The following is a 22,802-nucleotide window of genomic DNA, read 5'->3' on the forward strand; positions in this document are numbered from 1 at the left end:
GCAACAATGAGCAGTATGTTCTATAGTTTATGTTATTAACAAAAGTATTCATACTCATTCATGACAGAAAACATTGTTTTGCATAATAAAGTACTTGGTAAAGATATTTTCTTTCAACCCTTTCTTCTAAAGTTGCAGTTAACTTTCTGGTAGATGACTAAGAAGTCTCTTTCTTAACTTCATGATGTATTTGAACCCTGTGTAAAGTGATATTTAGGCTTATAAGGTTAACATTCACCCTCGTGTCCCCTTTCCAAAAAGCCACAAACAGCAGAAACGTGTGCAACATTTCCATCTAAAGGGAACATCAGCTCGCGCAGTCACATTTTGGTTGATGAACCAGTCCATGACATCATGTTGAAAGGTTTTTTACGCCTCAGATTCTTTTTAGCATGGCTTAAGAAGTCCACAGAGATCGGAGAGCGACACAGTAAGAGCCTCCTCGGTTGACGTCGTTGTTGTAGTGGTAGTACAGTGTTTGGGTTTCTGTGTCTTGTTAATAGTAGCAGAGAAAAAATCCAGGTACATAGCCCCCATTTGTATGGCTTGTTTCCAATATACGTGGTTACTGGTTACAGCTGAAATACAGTCAGACGTGACAGCGAGGGAGATGGAAATACATGAGGCACTCAGCATTATTGAAAGGTGTAGTGACAAATCCTTATTTTTACATTAAGTACAAAAACTAACATCGCTGATTGTTGATTTTACACTGTAGGTCAAGAATAGGTGTGACATGGACACTTCGCCTGTGGCTGCTCCACAAGGTAGACACAAGTAGGGACAAAACATTTCCAATTCGAGAGCATATTCTCTAACTCAAACAACAGAATGGTCAGGTTTTTTGTTTTGTTTTTTAAATCACAAAATCCTCTTCTGCTTCGACACAACTGAGGCAGATGTTTGGTTTTAAAACACACAAACCAGCGGGTGAACATTTCTCAGGTGCCTGCGGTGTCTTTTAGAGGGCAGAGATGGAACAGAAATGGGACATAATGTAATCAGCGCAGGATTACTGTTGTGAGCCACTCCTTCTTCGGGGAGGTTGAACACAAGACATTGATTTGTCTACCATTTATAAAAGATGCATTATGTTCAACAAAACATTTTAAGACTCATCCAATATCAGATAAAAGTTGCTTGGATAATGGAGTCCAAGCACGTAAGTATATTAACAATGCATCGCTTGGTTACACTCGAGTGAGTCAACCACGTGTCTAATGGCTTGCATTGCATCTGTATTGCTTTCCAGTTCGCTTAAAATGTGTCAGGTCCAAGAATAATTTTGTTAAGCCTGAGAAACAGAGATCTAGCCACCATACATCCACATCTCATCAAGTTGAATATGCAACATATTGGATTTTTGGAGTGGCAGAGGGAGATGCTTAAAATTGGATTGTGCTGCAGAAACGGCATCTCCTTTAATGTGAGGGAGTGAGCTGTAGTAGAGCTGAGCTCTTCCAGTTTTAAAAAGAGGTCCGGCACAATGCCCCTTTTGTTTAGGTGATGCCCCTTCGACGTTGCAGGCTGTTGTCCAGGTAAACCAAGCCTCATGCTTGGTTCAAGCTGTTCAACACAAGCCTCCTGTGCAGATTGTCCTGATGCACCGGAGTTAGGAGAGCTCAAAGCCTGTGTTCATACTGATAGCATAGCGCAGCTTGTCACGCAGGATGCTCTTCTTGCTGTAGTTTGGCAGCTTGAGCAGGTTGAAGCAGGTTGATGAAGTGGGAAGTCGACCGCCGGGTTCTTTTTTGCGGATAGTGAAAAAGCCCCTAAGAACACTGCCGAGGGTGTCTCCAGTGTCCTACGCACAGGAAAGATTGTGTTAGTAAAAATGTAACACATGCCAGCTACAACACAACATTACAACAGCTTGTAAGCACCATCAGTTCGCTCCGTTTTCATCCATACCTGGTCATCTGAAACTTCCACACAACGGATGGAGAAAGGTGGTTTGAGGTAGGCAAAACCTAGAAGAGGTGGCCTTGAACAGCTGGTAACAAACTGAGAACACATATGTACGCGTATAAGAGACAATGGTTAAATCATCTTGTGTTGAAAATTAAATAGCTTTTCGCTGTGACAAACAAAGGACAGCTTACTTTAAGGAACATAGCCCTCTCTTCAGCATTGAAGTCACTGGACAGGATGTCCCACAGCCAGATGATGACACGATGGCTGCTGTGAAATCCTCCATAGTAGACTGTGTGTTTCCTGAGAAACAGAGGAAAACGGCGGTGATGACGAGCATATTAAACTCTTGACAGCTGAACGAATGGGGGAAAGATGCCTCTCTGTCCTAAGTAGATAACTGTAGTGATGGAAACATTTGCTGTACTTGAGGTGCATTTCCATAAGACATAATTTGTATCATTGTTGTGATAAGTGGGTGCAATATGGAACTTTATCAATCTAAATATATTAACCATATTAGAGGCATGATGGTAGAAGATAAAGATGAGATGTTACATACTTGAGGTCATCTAGATCAATCTCAGCGTTGTCTCCTGAGACAAGACGCTGAACCTCGGGTGTGGAAAACATGTGCAGCCACTCTGGGTTGATGATGCTGCGGAAGCCTCGGATAAAAGCAGCAGTTTGCTCTTTAATCTGCGTGTGCATCCGGAAGTGAGCCATGAGGTGGATGTAGCTGATCCTGCGAAGACAGGGGAGATGAGGTCAGTTAGATGGAGATTTCCACTGGTCAGACAACAATCAGCAGAAGGTCCAACAAATGGGTCAGTACCCTACTATTAACTTTCACTTTTATCAGTATTTGCATACTTGTTTTCATTGGTGACTGGCATGGTTTTCCCCCCAGGTATCAGTTCATGACAGACAAGCTGTTAGGGAGCACAAGAAGTAAGTTTTTATATAACATAATATATTATGTATAGAGGCACTGCTTCACATCCTCCACATTTTCCATCCGTACCTGCCCCATGACATCCTCGTCATAGGATAACGTCAATCCTAGATCGCCTACATCTCCATCATAGCGCTGAAAATCAAATGTGAAATGTCCGTTTGTTATAAGACACCAAATACGACAAGGTGAAAACGATTAGTGGCAGTCCAGGTGTAATTTCCTCTGACCTTGATGGACGTGAGGTTCTTGTAAAATTCAGAGTCCAGTGAAGGGAGTTCGTCGATGGAGCTGTAGAAAGTGCTGTGGTGGTGACCCAAGACTTGACTGAGGAAGAAGGAGGCGAACGGGACGTCCACAACGATGCCCTTAATACAAAGACATAATGAAGATACAGTCATGTATCATCTAAAACAACGCCTTCAGAGTGAGAACAGGAAATTAGGCATTAGATGAAACGCACCTCATAAACAGCTTTCCCGAGCATCTTCCCCACAAACTCAAACAGCTGCAAATGGTTCTCGTGGATGTAAGAGGTGGGTGAAGGATACAGCCTCTCATTTCCACTTGTAGTCTATGAATAAATAAACATAATATCATACAGACATATACTGTATAAACAAAGTCAGCAGCAGAGGTGTGGTGATTTAAAAAACAAACAAACTAGCACACTATTTGCCCTAAATACCTTAAACAGGTTGAGAGCAGGATTGAAGACTTTCTTAATGATCTCCTCTAGAAACTCTTTGAAGACACCGTCCTGGTCGATACCGGCCTCGTCCACTCCCAGGTCATTAACAAACTTCACACGAATAACGCCCTTTATAGAGTTCACTGGCAGTCGACGGAGCTGGTCATATCCATCCTAAGATGAGCCAAGTTATTATTATTTTGGGATGACTGATACAGAAGAATACATTCATATGCTGCTCTTAAACTTTATCCGATTTGTTTGTTACCTCCAACATCCGTGAGCGACGAATGGTAATATGGGTGACGTGTGGTGAGGCAGAGCTCGTTTCTACCAATCCAAGACTTTCCTTTTCCTTTGTGACGATGTTCCTGAACAGCAACACCCTCTAAGGTTGAGAGAGAAACCGGTTATACGACTGAAAATGCGAATGACATAGTCATCAAATAAAGAATCCTGATAACTCACGTTTTTATGTGGAATGACATGTGGGATGTACTGCAGTAGAAGTTGGGCTCTTTTCTTTCCTTTCTCCAGCTCTTGGAACAACAGACTTGGCTTCAGGTCCCTGAAGGCAACACCACAAATACATAAAGGTGAAATGCAAAAAAAAAGCAGTCTTTCCTGAAACAGAGGGCTGGTGTCTGGGATGTCAACAGATATTCTGCGTTCCAGTGTTTATTTACTTGCGTAGCCAGTGGTCATCAGGGGTGAACCTTCGCCTGCAGTCTCGTTCATAAAGCACCATGAGCCAGCCATGAACGCTGTGGAACAACTCTAGTTTCTCTCCCTTGGCATTTTCTATATAACACACAGCTTTTCAGTATTAAAACATACACGTTTCAATTAGTCACAAATCATCACAACTTTGGAAATTCAGCGAGGTCACATGCTTACCTAAGATGCCATCCCATACCATCTTGAACACAAATGTGTTCAGAAATGAAGAGATGGTGAGGAGTTCTTCTATCTTGAAAGATGTTTGTTCTTCATAAACTTCAATGTCATCCAGAATTCTGTAAAATGTTTACAATATATCACAAAATGTTGCAACAAAAAAAGGGGCCTCTTATCTAACAAATACATTTTTTTTTTTAAATCTGTGAAATTACGTGATGAGGTGGCGTGAGCAGTCACAGAAAAGCATGAGCATAGACAGGAGCTGCTTGGACTCCTCAGTGTCATTGTTCAGACACTCCATGAAGAGCTTGAGGCCTCCCTGAGGACCCAGCTCGCAGATGAAGGCCCAGAGTTTGGGCAGAAGATCATCGAGATGTGTCAGGCCTGTAGGAAAACAGAGAAAGCACAGTGAAAATGAGATTTCCAGGTTGTTTCAAAACTACTGAATAACAATTTTAAAAAAAACACATCTAAGATTCTTTGTGCTGACCTGTGAGGATCTGGAGGCGTATTTGTGTGAGCGTCGACAGAGCCGTCTGGTAGAGCACACAGATGCTGCAAACCTTCTGAACTTCAGCAGAGTCGACTCGTTTCCCTCCTACTGGTTTCAGGATGTTTCTCACAGAAGCCGACTTCTGAAATGCTCGCTTGAAGAGGTCTGTCAACACACAGGGGATGGAAAAACTTTCAACAAACTTCCAATGTTTTTTTTTTATTTTTTTTTATCTTAACCCCAAACATTGTATTCATTTAAAACATTGGAATAGGTTTGGATTTATACTGTAACTCACTTTTAACTGGTAGATTGTTTTGTGATGTGCTCGGTTGTGGAGGCGGGGGAGTGGGCTCCTGACTCTCCAGCTTTTTAGAGAGGACATCACTGAAGAGCGTACGGATGACAGAAACGCCCCACAGGTACTGAAGCTGCTTCGTGACCAGCGGCATCGACTCATTTAAGCTACGGAGAAGAGCAAAGGCAGTGTTGATTATATCTACCTATCTGTCATCTGGAACCATCATGAAGTCTGATCAAGTAATTCAAGTAAACAGTGTCTCTTTTACTGACCCGTAGTCCACTGTTTGTGAGAACCAGCCCAGGACAGGATGCCAGTGGGTCAGGTTGGACTTCTTTTGGGATACATATCTCTGGCAGTAGGACAGCATGTCGGTCAGGTCCTTCACAAAATGCCCGGCCTCCTCCTCCAGGACTTTCTCAGTAAGGTAACCCAGGTGAATCAGGTTGCCTATCACACAGACCAAGTCACAAGGGTTAAAGGACGTGCAACGATTCTCTCATTCATACACAACAAGATCAGGTCAGTGAAAGTGCCAAATCCTAAATGTTATACCAAGTAAGCAGAGTGTGTGGCTCCCCTCGAGACAGACACAGATGTCTGAACACTGTTCTTCCCGACTCAGAAACAAGATAAACTTCCGCAGGAGGCCGTGCGTCTGGATGGAGCCCATACACTGTTAGGACGAACAAAATGTTAAAACCTCCCCTCTAACAGTTCAGATCATTAATGTTGATATGACTAGGGTTTTACCTCTGGAGTGAGCACATTGAGGTGACATATAACGGCTGGGACTGACATGATGTGGATGAGGAATGATCTTAGCAGGTTGTCGGAGAAGTGAGCAGCGATGACAGGCCTAGAAAATATTATGAACAAAAGATTGAAAACACAGATATTACATGTCTCCTGCTCTCTATCCATCGAAATCTGAATATACCGTTTGGTTTTATTTTGAAAAGCGGTTCCATCTGTAAAATCACTAACTCCCGACTCACCTTAGTGACAATGTGAAGACAGCCGTTAGAGTGCCTTTGGACAGAGATGGTTTTGAACGAGCCAAGCCATTGGTCAGCAAGATCTAAATAAGGAAAGTTAAAGGGACATACATTACGGAAATTTCAGTTGGCTTCAGAGAGGAAAAAAGGTAAAGACACCGTTTCACTGATTCTCTTGGTAAAACTGAAAAAGTATGAGCTCTAATACTGAACCTGCAGTACTGAGTAGAATCCCTTTTGATTGAGGTGGCCCATGATATTTTCACAGATCTTCATCAAAGGAGGTCTGAGAGCTTCTCCTAAAATAACAAGGGGAAAAATATTGTTTTTCTTTGCCATGCCCCCCAATAACAAAAGATACATTTACAACAACAACTTGAGACATACCCTTCCCTCTGACTATTCGCCAGGTTGAAGTGTCTGTGAAGGTCACCAACATGGTGAGGTACAGAGTTACCAATTTATTGTCCTGAAGTATGTCAGGCTGCAAATCACAGAAGACAGAGTTATCCTGTGTACAGTGGACATTATGAGAGGAATATCGAAACACATTTTCCACCTCAAAACCCAAACCTTTAAATTTTTCAGTAGCTGACAGCAGGTCCACAGCACATCCTTTATCTGCTTGAGCCAGGGGATAGTGAGGTCTTTGGAGAGAGCCAAGGACACATACCAGACCTGAGAGCCCAGTGTGAAAACAGTCATGAGACAAAAATCACACATAAGTATGACTGAAATGTGAAGGGTAAAATGTGAGCGCACTCACCTTAGGCTCATTTTCAACTTCCATGCTGGCAAGAATAGCACGACAAAGCTTCTCGAACCTCTGTATGATGTATAAAATTAGAGTCATTACAGGACAAGAATATAATCTGTGTTTGTTATGTTTAAACAGTCTGTCAAAGACAAGTAATGGGGTCAGTGACAAATACGGGTTGGCAAGATGAGCAATTAGGAAATATATTAAAAAAATGTTTTAAAAGCATGCATAGTGTTGCATTGCAAAAGTGAATTAAAAACACCACAAACACCACTGTTCGTTAAGGAAATGGACGCTGAAAATCAAATATGGCGGTCAACAAGGTTAAGTGAATTTTTTTTTTTTTAATGCTATTTCAGTTTGGGAAAAAAGGAACATCTGGCAATAATGAAATGATTTCTTCTACTGTAACAGCACAACAAGACATTTCCCTCTTCTTTTCTCTCTATTCTCTCTACTCTCTCCAATCTCTCCATTTACCTCCGTGGATATACAGCATATTTCCTGTGTTTTTCTGCCACGGGAATTCAAGTGCAACTGCGTGACCATGACGTCAACTCTGAAGTGGTCTAGTGATTTTATTTTATTTTGGTTTCTATAATGTATTATATTTTAGTAATGAAATGGCAGAAATGTGAAAGTTCAAAAGTATTTATTCTCTATGATACATATTTAATTAGCATCATAACCTACTAATGTCTAACAAAATTGGCCTCTAAAAGAAAGACTTTTTACATGCACACCTATGTATGCACATGGGCCATGGCCTTGGTCTCAATATTTCAAACATCATTTAAAGTAATTATTCATTGTTATGATTCATATTAATAATTGATGTTTTGTAGGGTCATACCATTTGACATGTGAACTTACCAAACTTAAATTTATGAGTAATATTTTAACTTTGTCTTTTAACCTTGTCATGCAGCAGTTATGATCATCGTCTTTCTCTGTAATACCATGTCCTGTCACATGGTCTTCTTTACAATATTAAATGGTAAATATATCAATAGTGGTTACATTGCTTGACACTTCATGTAGTTTAGCCTACTTGACTTACATGATTCCCCAATTTAAAACGTTATATTTAGAACAATTGTATTCCATTACCTTTATCTAATCCAAAAAGTACTGACAAAACACCATGCCAAACTAGTTGATAGGTGTTTGATTGAGAACTGTAGTGATTTTAAGCGAGTTTAATTATTTAGACACTTAGACTTTGTCATAATTCTCCAATATATTCTCTTAAAATAGATTAAAAGCAGAAATTGTATATTGGGTCCAATACCTATATAAAAGTGAACTAACTTGTACACAAACCATCATTATTCACGTTTATACTTAATCAGCACAGCTAGTAACTCACCATCTTATCCTCTTGGCGGAATACGAACAGTAATTTCCGAGCAATTTTGAAAATTGAAAGTGCATTTCTTTTTGACGTCCCAGTTTCAGAGGGCTGGAAATAGTCATCAACCTCTTTCCTAGTGAGACACAAAAAACATAGAGCCTACAGTTATGAAAATATAAACCCAATATCTCTTAATTCACCCATGAGGTCCACAGCAAACATCAAAATCAAAACTTTTCTAATCACAGATGACTGACAGATGAAATCTGGAACTGGAAAAACTGACTCCACCTTATCTGCTTCTGGAGTCGGCAGCGACAGAGAAATCTCCTGACCAGAGACTGGATGTTGATCGCCGCCCTCTCCTTCTCCTTCTGCCCCTTCCTCTCCTCCCTGGCCTGCCTGGCTTTGTCCAGGAACTCGGACTTGGAGCTCTGAGTTACACTAAACATCGTGCACCCTAGGAAACAGGGATATATAAAACGCTTGGTTGCTGTACAACAAACTTTGAAACTGATAAGCCAGCCTATCTGTATTTGACATTTTGACAGTGGCTTCAGAGCAAATGTCTGTACTTTACTGTTATTGTGACACCCTAATAACAACTGCACATCTTTACATTGTCTGGGTTGGAGCTAATAGTAATAACCTACCTGCGATGATCCTCAAATGAAGTTGTCTGGCCTTCTGGCTCACCTGACGCTATACCCCCGCAGTCATTTGGTTATCCTTGAGATCCGAGCTGGAGGAAAGCCAACTGAAACGCCAGGACTAACTTGTCATCTCTAGAGAAACGGGACGACACAGTAAAGATGGAGCTGGGTTAGTTAGCACACAGGGCTAGTTCGCCGCTTGTCGGCTTGATACTGCCTCGGGGATAATCTTGTCACGTTAATTTAGCGATATTTATTATCTTTGCGCTGTTAGGTTTGGTCCTGTATCAATGACATTCTCAAAAACACGGGGAACATACCGTTTCCAAATGTAAACAATGAGAGCAGATCCGTACATTGACTGCAGCCATTAATCCCATGTGTCGCATTAAATGACTCCGGGTAGCGTTTGTCCTCACGTATAACTCGTTAAATGAAACTATTTCTTGTTAAAAGGTCTGGGGTATGCCAAGCTATATTTATTCGAGCTGTAATTATAGAAACTTTGTATTTTTGGTGATTAATAAACCTTTAAATTAGAGTGTTTGGCGAGAGGGACTGTTATTACTGTTACTCCTTTTACACCGGAAATGAGTAGGCTAACATTAAAACAAATGAAGCTATTTTCTTTTAAAAAGTAAATTAAAAGTGGCAGAATGGAAAGTGGACTGAAGTGAAGCAATGCGTTCTTTTGTCTCATTTACTTTGTGCTGGACACTCTGTTTAACCTGAACAAAAGTATGTGAACTGTCCCTTTAAACACAGCAGCAGCGCAGGATGGTTGACGTCATTTTTAGAAGTGCGCAGCCTTGACCGGAAGGAAGTGGGTGTTAGCTGACTGACGTTAGCGAGCTACATTTACAAAGTCTGCTGCGGCTTCTATGGTAAATATACTTTGGTTTTTACAAGAGATAGGTTTAAACACGATGATAAGATCACATAGAGAGTACTTTATAATTATAGACCTGACATGTGTATTATTTTGTTGCCAGATTTGTAATAATTCAGGTTCGTTTAGTTGATGCTAACTAGCCTGCTCGCTCTGTAGCCGTCCTGTCTACAATGAATTTACCACTGACTGGGTTGAGAGAAATGGTTCAGTGTTTTACTTTATACTGAGAAAGGAGAAAACTCGCGAACGTAAATTACGCTGAAGAAAGAAAAGTAACCTGGTAACAAAAGTGTGTAGTGCTGTTTTTGGATTGCCTCTAGTCCGCCCAAAGCTTTATCACGACAACATGAGCATAAATGCTATTTTTCGTAGAATTGTTCTGAGAGAATTAAAGTTTACATTGTATACGTTTTTAACGTAGTTGTTTTTGATATTATATGAACAACAACTGCATCCACCCTTTTACAAGTGTGCGAGTTGAAAATAATTACTGACTACGTGTCATTTTGTTCCTTTATCATAATGAAGTCATACTGATACTGAGTCGGTATACTTGTCCCTGTTTTGATTTAATTGATTTTAATGGTAAGTAATAACAACTGGGTATGGGGCGTGAAGCCACAGACTGTTAAGGGAAGTCACAGATGATGGGGGATGGGCTAGACTTAATTGATTGGGAACATTTTCTTTAAAAGAGGAATGTGTATCTATATTAACCGTAATACAAACTAATCAACTGAGATTGTTGTCATAATACAGGTGCCATTCATGCATTATCTTGTTCTACCACAGGAAGAGATGTCAGGAGAGAGCGTGGTGAGCTCGGCAGTGCCGGCAGCTACAACCCGGACTACATCCTTCAAGGGCTCCAGCCCCAGCTCCAAGTATGTGAAGTTAAATGTGGGTGGGGCGCTGTACTACACTACAATGCAGACTCTAACCAAACAGGACACAATGCTCAAAGCCATGTTCAGTGGAAGGATGGAGGTCCTCACAGACAGTGAAGGTGAGCTATTACTAGAAAAATATTTTAATTACATGTAGGTTAATCTCTTCAGTCGGTTACTAAACAGTAATTTACTATTTTATACTTATAGGTTGGATTTTGATTGACCGCTGTGGGAAACACTTTGGAACAATCCTCAACTACCTTCGAGACGGGGCGGTGCCGCTCCCAGACAGCCGACGGGAGACCGAGGAACTGCTTGCTGAGGCCAAGTATTACCTCGTCCAAGGCCTAGCTGATGAATGTACAGCTGCCTTGCAGGTACAGTCATCACAGTTGGCTGTCAAATATATCGATGTTTCATCTACCACCATGTTATCATGATTGACAGGTGAGACCTTTTTAATACAAAAAAAATTTATGTTTTCTTCCAGAACAAAGAATCTTATGAGCCCCTTTGTAAAGTGCCTCTGATGACATCGTCTAAGGAGGAACAGAAGCTTATTGCAACATCTAATAAGGTATATTGTCTGGATAATGTGTGGGATTATTCATAGTCAGTATCAGAACAAATGTCATTCATATATTTAAAATAATAATAATAATAATAATTCAGATATTTCTTTGTCTTTACAGCCTACCGTCAAACTGCTGTATAACAGAAGCAACAACAAATATTCATATACCAGGTGAGTTCCCGTCAACTAACATCTGGGAATAGCATAATCTGCTTCAAGAAGAAGAAATATAACACGGTGAAATCCTGCAAGATGTGTTACTGATTGATTGTACTGTAACTTCTCACCTTTCAGCAATTCTGACGACAATATGCTGAAAAATATTGAGCTGTTTGACAAGCTTTCTTTGCGATTCAACGGCCGGGTCCTCTTCATCAAAGATGTTATCGGGGATGAGATCTGTTGTTGGTCATTTTATGGCCAGGGGCGAAAGATTGCTGAAGTGTGCTGCACCTCCATCGTCTATGCCACAGAAAAGAAGCAGACAAAGGTGAAGACTTTTTTTTTTCTGAAGAGTTGGTCACTTTCTTGTAAGCGTACTTTATGCATAGTTGTCTCCAGTTTCTCATACAAGTCCCCACTTTTTCTCCTAGGTTGAGTTCCCTGAGGCACGCATCTATGAGGAGACCCTCAACATCCTGCTGTATGAATCCCATGATGGGAGGGGTCCCGACAATGCCCTGCTGGAGGCCACAGGGGGCGCTGCAGGACGATCTAATCATCTGGATGAAGACGAGGAGCGTGAACGAATTGAACGAGTTCGTAGGATTCATATCAAACGACCGGATGACCGCACACACCACCACCAGTGACCTTCCTTCCCCGACCCGTCAGCCTGTGTCTCTGACCCTGGACAGTCTTTGCATCACGCTTGTGCCTTACAACACCCAGCGCCTCTCTGTCTCACTTCCACTCTTATTTTAACAGCTTTCTCTAGGAGACTACTATGAGACGAGTGTTATACAACAGTGTGTAGTGGTGAAATGATTTTGTGTGTGTTTGTGTCCACTTGTCATCTTTCATGTGTGGTCTGACAGGTTGTGATGTTTGTTAGTCCTGACAACTCCTATCACTGTTTTTCTGCTAGAGTGCAGAGGCCCATAGGCATGGATGTTTGCATTCAGCACTGCTGGTGACCCCACAGTTTCACCTGTGTGTGTGTGAAGAGAACAAAAATTTTATCAGTATACATTTCCTAATTGAGGTCGTACCTAGATTACATCCAAGAGCGCAAGAATTATCGAATATAAGCAGCTACAAATTGATGCAGATCATTTTTGCCTCGTTATGAGATTCTGACGGGTCCACTGTTAAGTTCATCAGTGGATGAACTAGATGTTCTTCACAATGGGGCCACATGGTGGCACTGTTTTATTCTTAGAAGATGTTACCATGGCTATTATATGTAGCCTGCAGATAAGAGCAATTACACCTTTTAAAATTTTTTATAATTTTTGATACAGTTATCACCGGTGGATGCAGCATTTCACTGTAGTGCTTCTGCTATATTTAGTTTTAACATTATGTATTTTCCCTTCACTTCACTAAATGATTATTATTTTCAGTGGAGGCAACTTGAGCTGTGACCTGAGGTGTTAAATGTACTGGGGTGATTGAATGGTGGATGCTGAGGTTGAAGTGAATGACTGTAACCAGAGCTCTCCCAGGCAGGAAGGGAATCCTTTCTACAAGCTTTTAACAGGGAGAGAAATTAGACCCGTCCTTCACCACAGCATTCATCAGAGAATGTACTGTTTGCACACAATAGGTTTGAGTTGAATTATGTCTAACAATCGCAGTATTTGTAGGTCTGTTGTACAGAAGTGAACATATGTATGTTTTATATTTATACCTACTTTATCACAAATAAATTTCTACAAACACTTTTGTTCTGTGTTTAATTCTCACATTCACATTATTAGTGAACATATAAAAGTGACATATGGATTTATACTTAAGAAATCACAATTACACATTCTTTGAAGTAATTAATGAGTATTGTTGAGGTCTAGAAAACTATTTTAAGGTTAAAATAGTTTTCTAGACCTCAATGTGACAGATTTGATTTGCAGTGTCAGTTCTTGCTTTGACTTACAGTGATTAAAACCACAAAGATAAACTTGCTTATACATGAACTGATGTGGAACTATATCTTAAATTGCTATTTAATATTATTTGGTGGAAAAGTACATTTTATTGGTAACTGCAAGGTGTATAAAAGGTGTTGCTGTCCTCAATCAGGATTAATCAGGATTAACCAGGCTTCCTAACATACAGCTGTTGCTGCTCAGTTGTAGACATGTTGATCGTCTCAATAGGGGTCTCCTGATGAAATATGCAGGGGCCTCTTGTGTTTCTCCTCCTCAGCCACACACATCACCGTGTCCGTACCCGAGTGGCAACCTGTGTGGACAAACAATATGATTTAAAGTGGTGTCTCTTTCTCTTCCTTAATTCAACCCCCTTTTAAAGTCTACACAAAATAGTTAAAATATCTGTGACTCTGGATTACGCAAAGCCTAACTATAAAGACCTCGCTAACCAACTTCCTTCCCCTGATAGCCAGTCTGTAAATAAGGGACTCGATGTGTTTTTCTCTTCATGGAAGGATCAGTATCATCATGATGAATCACCTAAATTTGTTAATCCGTTTTAAAATCCTCCATATTCTTCTTTAGCAGGATAGATATGTTATAGTAACGTTTATGTTGAATTACAAAAACATGTAGCCTACATAGAATGCACATTACAAAAGCCTTGTTTCCAACATAAGAGTGTTGATATCCTTGATTAGTAGGCTAGCACACATAACAGTTGCCTACTTTATTGATAAGCCTTGTAATACATTCTGGATAGATTTTTTTTTTTTAACCACTGACACCGTTATGGAGCAGTAGGAATTTGGCTCAAGTTTAAGAGGTCATTAGTTTAATTGCTGAGCTTTATGGCCTTACACCCTGATTGCTTCCTCTGTCCTCTGATTGTTGGAGTCTGTATTCAAGTTAACAAAAGGTATTAAGAAGATTATAAGCAGCACATACAACCTTCTAACTCTGTATAATTTGACAACTTTAAATCATCTGAAAACAAAGGGGAGTAGGACTTAAATGAATAAATCCCAGATGCAGTTTGGCAAAAGAAAATTATCCAAAGGATTTGCTCATCATCCTTTTTTCAACAGCATGCAGTATGACAATACACAACAGTACACTGTCTCCGCTGGTCAGAGGTTAGGTCATCTAGAATTAGAAAGTAGTTAGACCTTTCATGTGACAGGTGGAAGCTCTTGTAAGCCTATTACATACTGTATGTTCAGGATAAGTCTGAGACTACATAATTTCTTGCTTAGGTTTTAAGACTCTCAAAAACACTTAAATAATCCAACCAATCCATGCTTCTATGGCTTTATTTGGCAATCATTAGTGCAGCATATTGGTCTTTTGCACTTTGCTGGCCAGGCAGCTCATGTTCAAATGGAAAGACCCTTCCCCCACCTCCATATTCTCCTTGGATTAAAGACATTATGCAACATCTCAGCCAAAGTAGATAAGATTCTCTCTGCTTTATGTAATTTAGCAGTTTTTCTTGATAATTGTAAAAAAAAGAAAAAAGAAAAAAGAAAAATGGAAGCAGAGAATAAATGGAGATCGGACTTGTTTTTATTGTTATTATCTGTTTGATTGTTTTTTGATTTGTGTTTCTCCTAATCAGAAAGTGTGTAAAATGTGGTGCAGCTCTGGTGGGTGAGTGGCTGGGGACGTGGGTGGTTAAATGGGTGGGTGGGTGGATACTTGGGATTAGAGTGGTTAGCTACAGTTTACTGCTTTCATTTTGTTTTTTGGTAAAATAAACAGACCTTGGTCAAAGTGCTATCGCTTCACCTGCAGATCAATTTCATATCAGAGCCTTAAACAGAACGTATACATAAATTCTTCATTGTTACAGGGTTTGTTCAACTCACCACCATGAGGTGTCCATTCTTGGCTTTGTATACCATGGGCTCCTGTCCGATGCTGAAGTCCACTGCGCTCTCTTTTCCTGCCTGGATTTCAATCTTGATACTGAGAGTCAATGCAATCACATACAAGTGTTTTAGATTAAAGCACGCTTCAAATTTGACCTCCACATTTGTGACATAGATACACACTCACCTGCCCTGGACCACTTTGACTGCACTTTGCTTGTTAGCAATGATACTGAGTTTGGTCAAAAACTCAAACAGGTGGTCACACTGCATTACCAGATCCCCCTGAGACACCCACAGAGTAAAACACAATCAGACAAATCGCCTTTATTAAAAAAAAAAAAAAAACATTGTGTGCTTGGCTTCCACTTATATAGCTTAAAAGATTACTCTGTAATTCAACTGGTCTCTGTACCTCCATTTAATAGTAACAAAATATCAAATATGTTTACAAAATAGACCATTCTTACAAACTCAAACATTTACTGTACATTGGATATCTACATACCTTTTCTTTAGGGTCCTCACATGTTATATGGAATACAATTACGCCATCGCTCAGATTACTGACCGAAATACCTGCATTGAGTCAGACAAAATTAATCAAATATAAGAAGAAAAAAAAAACATCCCCACTGGCAAGTAAAGTGTGTAATATCATCCTGATATGACCTTTCAGAAAGGTGTACAGCACTCTTTGTTTGATTTTGGCTTCCTCCACCACATAGGCGGCTGTCTGGGTTAGGATGACCTGTCGTGGCCTCGGCTTGAAACCATTCCTGTCGTACTTGATCACTGGGACGCTGTACTACAGAGACACAGAGCACAACACGGTCAGCTGTCGGTGCTGTAGTTCCTCTGGGTGTGTGATGACATTTCATTACCTTGATGTGCTCGTTGCGGATCATCTGGAGAACCCTCACATTTATGTCTTGTTCACCTATAGATATTCAACAGTGTCAAAAATGAGGTTCAAAAAATGGTAAATGGTAAATGGTGTGTGAATGTGTGTGTGAATGGGTGAATGTGATGTACTGTAAAGCGCTTTGGGTATCGTTCAGGTATAGTAAAAGCGCTATATAAATACAGACCATTTACCATTTACCAAAAAAGAAGCAGCACTGTGGGAATGTATCGTACACTTAACTGATTCTGGTGTCGACAAAAGGCTGAGCGACACTCTGTGGATAACTCTCCTTTTTGCCCTTGAAGATGGAGCTGGTGACAAATTTCTGTTGAAGCTGAGGGAACAAGAAATCAAAAGCTCATCTCCAAAGAAAACAAAAAAAAAACATGATGCTCCAGTTTGATAGAAAGTGTTTGACACAGGAGTTACCTGGGCTTTTTTCTGGGGTGTTATTCCTCTCACATACTTCCTCACCAAAAGACGGTAGTGAAGCTTACGCAGGATCTCTGATGTCTGACAAGAATGAAAACGTGCACAGGGTCTAAATAACACATGAGTTGTTGTTGGTAATCTCTTTTACAGTGAATCTGATAAATCTTTGAACCTCTTGGAGCACAGCTGGAGGAGATTGCCAGGTGGTTTTATCCAAAACGGTCTTTGGCAGATTTCCTTTGAGCCGGTTCAGGTAATTTTGCCTCACAAAAGCCAGGTACTCTGAGTTATCAGTGGTTTTTGCTTGCCCTCTGGTCATGTAACCTTTGATGAATCTGAAACAGGTTGATAGATATTGAAGTAGTAAAAATGTGACACTATGAGATGTGTAATGAAGCTGTACAACTTTGCTCCTCGTTCTCACTTCTTGATGACTTTTACAGCCCATGCTCTCTTCTCTCTCTCCTTCCTCGCCTGCACTCCTCTCCAACAAGTTTCAATCTTAGTGGCTGGGGGGAAATATATATATAATGTGTGTGTAGTGGATGTTTGACTTTATCTTACTTACATAGCACAGGAACACATCCTAATCTAGATTGTGCATCGTGACACTCACCAGCTTCTTTCTGTTTTCTGAATTCTCCCTTTGCTCTGTATCCTTTATATTTGGCCTGGAGTCTCGTAGCTGCAGATTCAGAGTATGAAATTAAATCACCGCAGGTAGAGATGGCTAAAAGATTCTCTTTTGCTGATTTGCACTCACCCAGTTCATGTTTACATCTTTCATAAGCATCTTCTGTGGCATAAAGAGTCCTCGGATGACGGATGAATATTTTGGTACTAAAACAAAAGAAATGCTTTTTGGTTACCCTTGGCTCAAAGTAAATTTACATTGTTATATTCAGGAAGTGTTGTGCTCACCGCCCCATTTTGTATTCATATGGCAGGTAGCCCAGATGTTGAACCAGCACTTCCACTCCATCTGCAGGCGCTCCTCTCCAGTGAGGCCAGGTGGCCGGGCACAGTGGTTTATATCTGTGTGAGACGCAGCAAACAAACCCACTCAGCACGTTAATGTAGCAGAATGGAGTCACTCCATTCTGCAAGATTTTTCGTTTGAAAATCAAGCATAAACTCCGAGCACCTCGCTCCTTTGTACCTCTTTAAGAAAACATCAAATTTGCGTCTGTAAGCAAAACCAGCACGTCGGACTCTGAGGTGCTCCATCAGACCCAGGTACTTCACCTGGTGCCTGATCAGTGCTTCGTCAAACTGACCTGTGAATAGTGTGAGCCAGAAAAAGGGTAAAGGTCAAACGACACCATCCTCTTACCACAACAACTGCACGTGCACTACACTTATTAATTAAAGTACCTGGCTGCTTGGACTCATTAGATTTAAGACAGCGTATGTACCAGGCCTCTTTAGCCATGAGGATCTCTGTCAGCTTCAGCAGACTGCTCTTAAACTGGGTCGCCACCTACAGACACAACATGAGGGTCATAATCCCCAACAGTTCATCTGTCAAATCCATATGGCTTAATTGATGACAGAGTCAAACCGCCACCGACGTGATAAAAATGACTTGTTTTTGTCTCAGTGGTCACCAGTTACTCATTTGTAATCTCTACTGTGCACATTTTTTCTCTCTAAGTGCATTGCAACAGATATTAAATTGTGTATCATCATGCCGTATGTCCTTGTACATAATATTTAGATCATTTCCTTTTTCCCCCACTTCAGATAACGTCTATGAAAAAATATATTTCAGGTTTTATATGACATTTAACTCTTAACTATAGCATGTGATGCTGATGTGGTGTGATACAGTTGACCATACTCACTGTTTCTGGTCTTCGCCTGCTGTCTGGATCCATGTTGATGAAACACTCTCTGACTATGTCATTTTTAGACTTACACATCAGCTATGAGAAGGTGGGACAACACACATACATACAAATTTAACATTTAACGTAATGTCAAACTTTCATCAAATACCTTCTAGTCCAATATTCTCTGTCTCATATGACATTAAGTGCAAAACTGCAAACTTACATCTTTTATGTTTCTGTATAATAGGTCATTATTTTTGTCCAGGAAACCTAGAGAGTCACAGCAACAACAACAACAACAACAAAAAGATGTCATAGGACTGTTTCTCAGCTGAAAATGAAAACATTTAGATGTCTGAAGGTCTTAGAGAGTGATTCCTTTTACCGACAACACAGTAGGTGACCTCCCCAGCATAATGTAAAAGACGGAAATCTCCCCTCTCCAGAGTCTTACGTGTCATTTTGTCAGCCAATTTGTGCCTGCGCTCAAAGAGGTGGAGATAGAGACAGACGGATGAAGAGTGAGAGCCTTTGTAGACGAATCCTAATCCTCTATCTCTATCGGCTCATTGTCGACACCAGTGAGCACAATGTTGACAGTGGCACAGTATCACTTAAATGGAGTTTGTATTTAATTAAAAATGATTCACTACCAAATGTGAATGTGGAGTGATACAAAAGTATTCCATGAACAAGTTTTGTGCTGACAGATTCATATGTTAACTTAACTCACGTGACAAAGTGAGGGTGGTTTCCCATCTTTTCTTCCAGTCTCTCCAGGAAGGTGAGATCTGTGGCATCTCCCGGCCTAAGGCACTCCTCATCCTGCAAATCAAAACACCATAGTATCACATGACAAGATTATTTCACAGTAGCTGCATGTTTTGTAAGCCGCTGGGCAGACTTTCAAGTCTATTTCAGCAAGTACACACCAGTATCGATATGATTCCTCTGTGTTTCTCCTCAACCAGATCACAGATGATCTTGTTATTGAAGAACTGCACTGGCTCCCACTGGAGAAAGGTTATTATTATTTTATACGAACTGATGTTATCACATTATCACTCCTCTTTTGTCTCAGGTTAACAGGGGTACCTCGATATCCTCCGCCTCGTATTCTTCCTGCTCGGCCTTGAGTGTCAGCTGGATAAAAAGCTGCTGCAACTTTTCATTGCAATAGTTTATGCAGAACTGCTCAAAACTGAAAAGAAAGGTAAATACAAAGAGTTCAGGTATAGAATATTCCGAAACATTTTCCCCAGTGGAATCAGTTATAATTGGTTAAAACATCGACTGCTCATACCTGTTTACATAGAACACCTCAAACCCATATATGTCCAGAAGCCCCACTACAGTTTTTCTTGATGAGTCCTGCCAGGGAAAAGAGCAAACAGATGAGAGTTCAGATGAGAGTTCAGCCAGTATAAAGTTATCTTCACCACCTTCCCTTTGTGACACTTGTTGCACACTTTTCTTCACACCTTGTTCTCCATGGATGCATTTATCCTGTTGACCAGCCAAGTGAACGTGTGTCCATAGATGGCTTTAGCCAGGGCATCTCTGACGTAGATGGCGTGATCGATTGTGAACGGGCTGAGGACCTTTACAGAGGGACAAAGTCACGGCTGTTTCTCAAACGCAACATTGGAGAGTTTAAATCTTTAATACATTAAAGGACATTTTCACATGCATGCACCTGATCTGTTTTGGCTTCGATCTTCCTGTAGACCAGTCCCTCCTGGAGACCGTGAGCATCAACCCCTAGTAGCTGCAGGGACAAATAACATTAGGCGACTTTCTGCTTTGACATTTTTGTAATAATGCTACATATCTGAAGAACAGCCCACCATTGTCTTACATTTGAGACCCATCGCAGCTCTGCGTTGTTGTTCAGGAGGGCATGGCCTTTACTGTCAGAGTCAAACTGAATGTTCCCCAAGTGAAGGACGCTCGCAACAATCTCAAACAAGTGCTGCAAAGAATAAATATTCATAAGATGCTAAACCAAAAGCAGTGTGAGTGAGTCTGTCAGAGCATTATTGACACCATCCAACTTACATCAGTGTTAATTTCATCAACATCGATGACTTGCAGTGCATTTTTGACAGTTTTCCAGTCATAATTGTCATTAATGGAAGACACAATGGCACACTCTCCCTGTCATAAGAAACACAGTCAACACAGTACCATGGCACATTATAACAAGTGTACAATAACCTCATCATCAGAATGTGGTCACATACTTGCGTTAGATAGTTGTAATGCTGGCAGTCTCTCTCCAAGCCCAGCCGGCGAAGCAGCTCATCCTCTCCTCCCTGCACAAGCTGGTAGAAGATGTGGAAGTTTCTCTCCCCGTGATTCTGATGCACGACCCTCGACTTCTCCAGCAGGTAGTTCAAGATATGGCCTCCGACAGCATCCCCCTATGGGCATCATGATCCTATAGACAGCAGCTCTACAACTTGCAGAAAAAACATAGCCTGTGGTCCAGTGGCCAGATTTTAAATGATTTTTCTAGGATAAAGTGTGTTTTTCCTTGAAAGTTTCTTTTTCAGTTAAAAGAAAAGTTAACACTCACTATTTTGCTGAACTTTCTTCAGTACGAACAAATTCATCCTTCAAGTTATACAATTCGTGATATGAGTCATTTTATGCATCTAATTCATTTTTACCCATTAGTTCAATTAAACTGAGCTTTTATATTAAATAAATAGTTTAGTTTTTGGATGATAGTAAAGTGAGTTGCAGCTCAGGAAGCTAGATAAAGTGATATTGCCGAGAAGATTTAAACATAAACATAAATTTCCTGTTTTTTTCTTTCTCTTTTATAACTTATTGATATATTTGTCATAAGCATTTCTGTGAATGTGCCACATTGTTCTTACCTGGCTGTCAAACTGAATGTCCATATACTTCCCAAACCGACTTGAGTTGTCATTTTTCAATGTTTTGGCATTCCCAAAAGCCTGCAGGAAAACACAACCATATCACACAGTAATTAACAACCTTTGACCTTTTCGGCGTGTCATTACATTGATGGAACATTAAGTAGGCTATAGACCAGACCTCAAGGACGGGGTTGGACTTGAGCATTTTGTCCCTGACAGTGTTAAGCAGAGTGGTGCTTGGACAGCTGACAGCGTAATACTGCAGAATCTTCTTGGAGGCCTCCGTCTTTCCTGCTCCGCTCTCACCAGAGATAAGGATGAAGTGATTGTTGAACTCTGTCAGCATGGTGTGGTAGGCATTGTCAGCCAAGGCGTAGCTGCAGGGGTTGTAGAGCATCCATCATATTTCACAAATGAACTTTGATGAGGTGAATTGCATTAAGAGTTAGTTTATCGTTTAGGTCATATTCACATAATAGATCCAGATCATACACTCACACGTGTGGAGGAAGCTCAAAAAAGTTGACACCCATGTAAACGTCCATTTGTTTCTTATTGTAGATGTCCAGCTCTTTATAAGGATTGACAGACACTAACAAAGTGCCAATGTAGGTCTAAAAATGAAAAAGTAAAAGTAAAAGTTGACATACTTATTTTGAAAATGCACATTTGTTCAATATAGTGCTTCCTCAGACTCACATAAATAAGATCCTTGCTGAAGCGTTTCTTGAGGTTGCTGAGGAAGGCTGTCTCTGTGGTTTCATCCAGGAGGACAAAATCCTGGATTCCCACTCGGTCCCTGGCAGTCAGGGCACCCTCCATGTCCAGCTGAACCTGTGCAACAAGTTGCACCAGCATTAAGGAAAATAATGTTTATTTTTTTAATTTTCAAGTCCAAATTTCTGTTTACATACTGCAGAGTTTTCTACTTCTAAAACACATTTTGCTTCACAGTCATACATTTGAGTTTTGTTGGAGTTGATAACTTTATAAGTGTTTATAAGTGTGTGTATTAATCGGTTAGATTAATCCTGAACATTAGAGGAAGCAAACTTTGCCAAGGTAACAATAACAAGTCGAACACATTTTTTGCACGCATAACAATGATATCCAAATTCACAGCCACATATTTTGACAAATGTGGCTGGATGAATGGATGTTTGAATAAATAGCTCCATGGGGGAGGACGGCACTGAAAAAAGGCACCAAAAAAAGCACAAACATGGTCCCTGTTAGTTCAATTGAAATAAGAGGTCTAGAGGTCCTATGTGTCTTTGAAGCAAAGCTCTGTGATTGTGCAGACGAACAGACAGAAGCTAATGATCACTACACAGCACACAGGGACCTTGGCTGGCAGCCCATAGTTCACTAGAGCTGACGCACAGAGCAAACATAACACACTGTGCA

The 22,802-nt window shown here is 40.6% G+C and overlaps 3 protein-coding genes across 3 annotated transcripts; 1 reads left to right on the forward strand and 2 right to left on the reverse strand.

The window, feature by feature from the left end:
* Window positions 1-1,162: 1,162 nt before the first annotated feature.
* ube3b (ubiquitin protein ligase E3B) lies at window positions 1,163-9,409 on the reverse strand. The gene is made up of 28 exons (XM_083978864.1): window positions 9,337-9,409; window positions 9,017-9,148; window positions 8,655-8,823; window positions 8,379-8,496; window positions 7,016-7,075; window positions 6,823-6,927; window positions 6,637-6,733; window positions 6,463-6,548; window positions 6,250-6,332; window positions 6,005-6,110; window positions 5,807-5,927; window positions 5,524-5,701; window positions 5,249-5,415; window positions 4,948-5,115; window positions 4,670-4,841; window positions 4,455-4,573; window positions 4,244-4,358; window positions 4,026-4,125; window positions 3,826-3,945; window positions 3,555-3,731; window positions 3,330-3,440; window positions 3,097-3,234; window positions 2,936-3,001; window positions 2,785-2,843; window positions 2,474-2,656; window positions 2,103-2,214; window positions 1,912-2,004; window positions 1,163-1,804 (listed from the first exon to the last, which is right to left on the reverse strand). Exons 3-28 carry the CDS (start codon window positions 8,813-8,815, stop codon window positions 1,613-1,615), a joined length of 3,207 nt encoding a protein of 1,068 aa, XP_083834990.1. The 5' UTR covers window positions 8,816-8,823; window positions 9,017-9,148; window positions 9,337-9,409; the 3' UTR covers window positions 1,163-1,612.
* Window positions 9,410-9,783: 374 nt separating this feature from the next.
* On the forward strand, window positions 9,784-13,248 carry kctd10 (potassium channel tetramerization domain containing 10). The gene is made up of 7 exons (XM_083978748.1): window positions 9,784-9,900; window positions 10,701-10,914; window positions 11,006-11,175; window positions 11,289-11,375; window positions 11,491-11,543; window positions 11,667-11,862; window positions 11,966-13,248. Exons 1-7 carry the CDS (start codon window positions 9,898-9,900, stop codon window positions 12,182-12,184), a joined length of 942 nt encoding a protein of 313 aa, XP_083834874.1. The 5' UTR covers window positions 9,784-9,897; the 3' UTR covers window positions 12,185-13,248.
* A 191-nt stretch (window positions 13,249-13,439) lies between these two features.
* Window positions 13,440-22,239, reverse strand: myo1ha (myosin IHa). Its single transcript, XM_083978743.1, has 31 exons — window positions 22,095-22,239; window positions 21,894-22,009; window positions 21,574-21,772; window positions 21,393-21,473; window positions 20,751-20,930; window positions 20,566-20,664; window positions 20,366-20,479; window positions 20,204-20,275; window positions 19,989-20,108; window positions 19,811-19,878; window positions 19,603-19,708; window positions 19,440-19,520; window positions 19,241-19,332; window positions 18,893-18,987; window positions 18,731-18,777; window positions 18,520-18,600; window positions 18,050-18,155; window positions 17,835-17,952; window positions 17,597-17,710; window positions 17,439-17,515; window positions 17,292-17,360; window positions 17,100-17,184; window positions 16,848-17,010; window positions 16,673-16,756; window positions 16,484-16,577; window positions 16,221-16,276; window positions 16,009-16,144; window positions 15,845-15,915; window positions 15,524-15,621; window positions 15,334-15,433; window positions 13,440-13,775 (listed from the first exon to the last, which is right to left on the reverse strand). Exons 1-31 carry the CDS (start codon window positions 22,215-22,217, stop codon window positions 13,749-13,751), a joined length of 3,072 nt encoding a protein of 1,023 aa, XP_083834869.1. The 5' UTR covers window positions 22,218-22,239; the 3' UTR covers window positions 13,440-13,748.
* Window positions 22,240-22,802: the final 563 nt, after the last annotated feature.

This window comes from Trachurus trachurus (assembly GCF_905171665.1).
Source record: "Trachurus trachurus genome assembly, chromosome: 9".
Classification (NCBI taxonomy): domain Eukaryota; kingdom Metazoa; phylum Chordata; class Actinopteri; order Carangiformes; family Carangidae; genus Trachurus; species Trachurus trachurus.

Bases quoted from the DNA above. Each gene is read 5' to 3' on its own strand.
- myo1ha (XM_083978743.1), bottom strand. From the start codon at position 22,217: ATGGAGGGTGCCCTGACTGCCAGGGACCGAGTGGGAATCCAGGATTTT. The intron at 20,931-21,392 runs GTAAGAACAATG...TGATGCCCATAG, and splicing joins ACATTCAGTTTGACAGCCAG to GGGGATGCTGTCGGAGGCCA. The intron at 19,521-19,602 runs GTACCCCTGTTA...ACCTTTCTCCAG, and splicing joins ACGAGGCGGAGGATATCGAG to TGGGAGCCAGTGCAGTTCTT.
- ube3b (XM_083978864.1), bottom strand. From the start codon at position 8,815: ATGTTTAGTGTAACTCAGAGCTCCAAGTCCGAGTTCCTGGACAAAGCC. The intron at 4,574-4,669 runs GTAATTTCACAG...AACATTTTACAG, and splicing joins TGCTCACGCCACCTCATCAC to AATTCTGGATGACATTGAAG. The intron at 4,126-4,243 runs GTAAATAAACAC...TGTTGCCTTCAG, and splicing joins GATGACCACTGGCTACGCAA to GGACCTGAAGCCAAGTCTGT.
- kctd10 (XM_083978748.1), top strand. The intron at 10,915-11,005 runs GTGAGCTATTAC...TTATACTTATAG, and splicing joins GGTCCTCACAGACAGTGAAG to GTTGGATTTTGATTGACCGC. The intron at 11,176-11,288 runs GTACAGTCATCA...GTTTTCTTCCAG, and splicing joins AATGTACAGCTGCCTTGCAG to AACAAAGAATCTTATGAGCC.